We start from the raw sequence: 6000 nt of genomic DNA on the forward strand, positions 1-6000 counted from the left end.
CCGCTCCCTTCCTAGGACCTTTCCCTCCATATCGGAAGTCACCCAAAGACTCACTTGAGTCACTGCAGAGACTGACACACAACTCTTCGAGGGCAAGGGATGTCTTTTTGCCTCTCTATTTTCAGTACCAATCACAGCACTTAGAAACCCCAGGCACCTGATACACGCTTGTTGAATGGATGAGCAAATGAATGAATGAACGGAACTGAAGAAGGCACGGAAAGAAATGCTCCTGGAGCAAGCAGTCTTCATCTCTAGCGTGTGTCACCCCCCACCCCCACCTCTCAGTGTCACACACACAGCTCCAGCACGTCTTGTGGCCCGGCCGCCTAGGATGACACACACATCCACATTTGGGAACAAAGAGAGCACAGCCTCCTTCCCGACTTACTGCGCCAGGCCAGGGCACCTGTTGCTGCCCCAGCAGCTGGTGAGCATTTTTGTTTTGTTCGAAAACAACAAGGACAACACAACAGAACGCAGCCCCTGACAGGAAGCGCCATCCCAACGACAAGAAACCACCCCGCGAGACCTACAGCACACAGAGAGATCCAGCATTTGGGCAATGACAGACAAGGAAGGAGAGCTGCTGGAGCCCAAGGAAAACACTGAAGTGTTGATTAGAAATTGCTCAGCCTGCTTTAAAACAGAGAAACGGGGGTGGGGAGGAGGGAAGGAGAGAGGGGGGGAGTGAATGTGTTTTCTTTCCCTGGCTCTCTGACTCATTTTTAATCTGTCCATCCCTTCCTCCCTCCCTCCCACCACCCCCTCAAGAGAGAATTCATTGATTGGGCTGGACTAAAAAATGTAATGTATTACCTTTCCAAGCCCACGGCTTCCCTGTGAAGGATGAGTCTGAATCCATCTCCTCTTTGACTGCTCCTCCCTCCATCTCCCCCACTGCCATTGCTGCCTCCACTTTGCTCAGGGTGACAGGCAAGCTTGTCCCAGGTTCAACTGAACAACTGACCATGGTGATGGGTGAGGAGCAGCAGAAGCTGTGATCAGGGGAGCCAGCCTCATCGCAGAGCACAGAAGCCTGGCCATCTGACAGCTGATGGCCCTGCTCATGAACCTGTTGCCTGCTTCCAGGCAGGGTCAGCCTCTCCAGGTGCAGAGGGAAGATTGCAGCAATAAGGCAAACAGCCCACCGCTCACAACACAAACGGAACACACACACACACACACACACACACACACACACACACACACACAGTGAAACCTCATAGAGGCAACTTAGGAGAGAGCCAATCCCACCCGCCCCAGGTTTGAGAGAACTGGGCTCCAGTCTCTGTTCTATCACACACTGGCTGGTGCGTGCCCTCTGTGGGCTTCCAGAGGGCTGAACTGGATGGATGGCCTTGGTCCCTGCCAGCCAGCGATGGGATTCCCCTTCAGCAGGAGCCGTGAGCCATCTAGCAAGGGCTGGATGTTTCTCTTGCTTCCACTGCCTGCAAATACCCTGTTCACCTCTCACTCAGGGACCCTTCCCCAGATGACTAGCTGACTTCTTTTGGGAGGGTGTGACCCAGGCTCAAGGCCAAAGTTCCCCTGGAATAGGATAATAGGGAAAAAAGGCAAATTAAGGACATTCAGAATCAGTGAGAGGGGATGTGGCAGGCCCTTGGAGGCCGGGGGGGGGGGGGCAGGAATGGATCAGCCAAACCCTGAAATTAGAGATGATTCATATTTGAATAATGTGGGAGGGAGGCATTCAAAGCCACCAAGAGAAGAGGCTAACTCAGCCCAAGCACCCCCCACCTAAACCCGGCAGGGGGGCAAGAGCCAGTTGGGCCCAATTTCATTTGGAACAGGAAAAAAAAACAACAAAGCAATCAGAAATCTTATTTTGAAACTAAGAGAAGTAGGGTGTTTGCCTTTCTTAAATGTATTTTTACCCTCTGTCGCCAGCTTAGATATTTTAAGCATGTTTCCCTTTTCCCACCGACTTGATCCTCCCAAGTCTGCTGGTTGTTGGTGCCCCCAGAAGGGAGAACACTTCCTTTTTTTCGTGCTATTTTGTGTTTTCTCTCCTGCCCTTCATCGCCCTCATCCTGTCCTCACAACCTTTCCGTTCCCTTGTTCTTTCCCTCCATCACTCGGTCTCCACTGTCATTGTCTCCCACCCGCCCAAACTACCCAAGCCTTCTGAAACACCCTGCCCCGAGCAGGGCTACTCTGTGACTCTCTCAGCGCTGGCCACCCTGCCTGGCCACCTGTCCCTCAAACAAACAGAATCACAGGCTGGGGGACAACACGGAAGGAACAGGAGCCTTTGCAGACCCCAGGAGGGTGGGAGAAAGTTTACAAAAGGGAGGGAAACACCCAGGACCCAGCTGATAAAAGTGCCACGCTGCGCGAACCCCTGCCCTCTGAGTATTTTAGCATTACTGGTGGGGGTGAGGGACGGAAACCTGTTCATTGGGGGGCGCAAGCGTCCTCTCTAACTGGGGGACCACTCCCCAAATGGTAAAAGTAAGAGAAGGCAGGGCCCTGAACTCCATAGCGATGGAGCCTCCGTCCACCTCCCTCCTCACTGCCTACCCCCTCAGCCTCCCCCACCCCCCGCCGCCCCTGAGAATGCCCCTGGGTCCCGGCTTCTCCAGGGAAGGAACGAAGGGAACACGACTCCACCTTCACCCCCCGAAAATCAGTTTCCTTAATCAGTCTCCTCCGAGCTTCCGGTTTGTCCAGCCACGCTCTCCCCAGCGTTGCAAACTCAGGTGAAGGCAGAGGGAGAACCGTTGCCCAGAGGTGGAAACGCTCATGGGAGAGAACCACCTCGTGGCTCCAGTGGGTCAGACACCTGCTTCTCCACTGCGTTACTTGTATTCGGGCTTCACCCTCCCCCGCCGCCGCCCGCCCCAGTCATCCTGACACGCGCGCGCGCGCACACACACACACACACATACACACATACACACGGCAGATTTCAGCACAACCCGGGGGGCCGCGGGGTTGGCGTGTGGGTTAGAATAGAACCCCGTTGGAAGAAGATGCGTCAAGTTCCCGGGGTCGGTGGGCAATGCTGCTTACCTGTCAGCCAGAAGAGAGCGGCCCACGCCAGCGAGACCCGGTCCATCTTCCCCAACTTCCCATCCAGGCGAGTGAGTGAGCCAAGTGGAAAGCGGCACAGGCGCGGGGCTATCTCTGTGCGGCCAGGAGGCGGCGGCGGCGGCGGCGGCGGCGGGCGCGAGCGGGTGTCCGCGTCCCCGGGCGTCGCCCCGGGCGGACCGCGCGGACGGGCCCAGGCGCGCTGCCGCTCGGGCTCCCGCACCCGCACCCGCACCCACTCGAGCTCCGGCTCGGCTCCTGCTCCCGTACGCCAGGCGCCCGGCGGCGATTCCCCGCCCCGCAGCGCCGCCCGCTGCCCGCCCCGAGGCCTCCAAAGTTTCTGGGTCACGTGCTGGCCCCGCGGCCAGAGCCGAGTCGCCAAGTGCACCGGGGGCACCGGGGCAGAGTGCGCGGGCGCGCGGAGCCTGAGCCAGAAACGCGCTGGAGGAGGGGCACGCGAGCAGGGGCGGCTGTGCGTGCACGTGGCTACAGCCAGCCTAGGCTGCGGGCGAGGGTCAGCGCCGCCAGGTCGGGGGCCCGCGGGCGCGTGGGGGAACTTATCAGCAAGTCCCCAAGGCGAGGGGGTTTCCTAGGACTAGGCCTCCAACCCTCCGTCTGGGTCCCTTTCTACGCGCAGTGAACGCAGACGCCCCGCAGAATTGGGAAAGGTAGCCGGGAATCGCTGCGTCCTGACTTCCTTCTGCTGAGACAGGACTAGGGACGCGACACGCAGCTCTTTTGCAGAAAATACAGCATGTAAAACGAGAACGAAGTAAACAACATGTTGGTTTACGGTTGTTCAACATGTTGTGCTTTTGGCTAACATCAGGTGCATTTGCCCAAACACTTGACAGTGTGCAGGGCACGGTCACATGGCTTGGTTAGATGTCGTAAACGGGTCTGTGTCCTGTGTGTAGGAAAGAAGCCCGGGTGTGTTGAGAGATAACTCAGAGATGTAAGTTCAAGCATCGACTAGGCGCTAAGAACCAGGGGGGTAAAGGTGAGTGAGCGACACTTCCTGCCGCCAAGGAACCTGTCCCGGGTCCCTTAAACACATAGTTTATAGTCAGTAAAACAGGGCAGAGGCGACCATGGAGGTAGAAAGTGCCCTGGGAACTTAAGAATGACTGTATATTTGAAGCTGGGACAAATGGGAACATCCAATGTGGTGGGCATTGGCTCTGGACAGTGAGTGGTCTTTTATGGCTGCTGACCTCTGTGTGCTTTTATTTTTGAGGAATACCAACTATGGGAGCCAAAAAGTCTACAGCCATCCCAACCTCCGCAGTCAGAGCACAGGCCCACCCTGTGAGGCCAGGGACCCTCTACCACTGAGCTTTCTGAATCCTGGAGCGTGTGGTACAAAAAGCGGAGAATGGGTCCTGTCACTGAGGGGTCAGCGGCACCCAGGGCTCAGGGCAGCGATAGGGAGGTCAGGCCACCAGACTGCTGGGAGGGATGATTTTGCTGGGGTCTTGCTTGTGGGCCTCTCTGGGTTCCATCCTTCTCTTTTTTCTTTTCTTCTTTTTTTTTCTGGTTTTTTTTTGTTTTTGTTTTTGTTTTGGGGTTTTTTTTTTGTATTTTTCTGAAGTTGGAAACGGGAAGGCAGTCAGACAGACTGCTGCATGCGCTCGACCGGGATCTACCCAGCATGCCCACCAGGGGGCGATGCTCTGCCCGTCTGAGACGTTGCTCTGTTGCAACCAGAGCCATTCTAGCGCCTGAGACAGAGGCCATAGAGCCATCCTCAGCGCCCAGGTCAACCTTGTTCCAATGGAGCCTCAGCTGCGGGAGGGGAAGAGAGAGACAGAGAGGAAGGAGAGGGGGAGGGGTGGAGAAGCAAATGGGCGCTTCTCCTGTGTGCCCTGGCCGGGAATCAAACCTGAGACTCCTGCACGCCAGGCCGACGCTCTACCACTGAGCCAACCGGCCAGGGCCTCTTTTCTTCTTTTCTTCTTTTCTTTCCTTTTCTTTCCCCTCCCTCTGTTAGTGGAGGGGAGATAGAGAGACAGACTCCTACATATGCCCCAACCAGGATCCACACGGCAACCCGTCTGGGGCCAATGCTTGAATCAACCAAGCTATCCTCAGCCAACAGTGGTACCAACTGAGCCACTGGCTGCTGGATGGGAAGAGAAGGGGGAGGGAGGGAAGAGAAGCAGATGGTCACTTCTCATGTGTGCCCTGACCAGGGATCGAACCTGGGACGTCTGCACACTGGGTCGACGCTCCATCCACTGAGCCAACCGGCCAGGCCCTCCAGCCCACTTTCTGCACCTGGCTCTTCAGCCTCCCAGCTGCTCTGAGCCCTCAACATCCTCTCATAATATCCCTCTTTGCTTGTGGTGGCCAGAGGTGACTTCTGAGGCTTGCATTTAAGAACCCTGACTAATATAGTGTGTGAGAGACATTTGGAGCACTATTGCCTTTCATATACAAACAAAACAAAAATAGAAAGTAAAGCTAAAAGAGGTTGCCTCACACCTTGTGAGTTTCCTATTAGGTTCTGGGCCCAGTCCTAGAGGCTTTAACAGCCTGTCATCCCAATGAGGAAACTCAGGCCCAGAGAATTTAATTAACCTCCCTAAAAGCAGGTAGCTAGTAAGGGGCAGAGGCAGGACTTGAACAGAAGCCCTTCAACTCCAAAGATGCCCTTTGCATCATAAAGGCACATCTAATGCTGAGAGTTGATAGGATGATGTATTGGTGTTGTGCTCTGTCTCTTCCTCTGTGTTGCGTGTCACACAGACACACACACTGCGCAATGAAGTTAGAACAGTCTTTAGGATCTACGCATACAGAACAGTGGTATTTTATGAAAAACTTGGACATGAGAGCTGAGAAATGGGAAATTGCAGGGAAGTGGATCATGACTGCCCGCAGCAGACGTGAGCTGTGACACTGTGTGCGGGGGGTGTGCCTGTGTGTGCATCAACAAGGAGTCTG

At 55.5% G+C, this 6000-nt stretch overlaps 1 protein-coding gene across 3 annotated transcripts in view; it reads right to left on the reverse strand.

Moving 5' to 3' along the window:
- ILDR2 (immunoglobulin like domain containing receptor 2) overlaps window positions 1-3409 on the reverse strand; it is a 57419-nt gene extending 54010 nt beyond the window's left edge. For all 3 annotated transcript variants that reach the window (XM_066371394.1, XM_066371395.1, XM_066371392.1), the window contains exon 1: window positions 3037-3409. In XM_066371394.1, the coding sequence (XP_066227491.1) occupies window positions 3037-3082 (46 nt within the window). In that variant the 5' untranslated portion in view covers window positions 3083-3409. The remainder of the gene's footprint in view (window positions 1-3036) is intronic.
- Between the last annotated feature and the right edge of the window lie 2591 nt (window positions 3410-6000).

This window comes from Saccopteryx leptura, chromosome 2 (genome assembly GCF_036850995.1).
Source record: "Saccopteryx leptura isolate mSacLep1 chromosome 2, mSacLep1_pri_phased_curated, whole genome shotgun sequence".
Taxonomy (NCBI): Eukaryota; Metazoa; Chordata; class Mammalia; order Chiroptera; family Emballonuridae; genus Saccopteryx; species Saccopteryx leptura.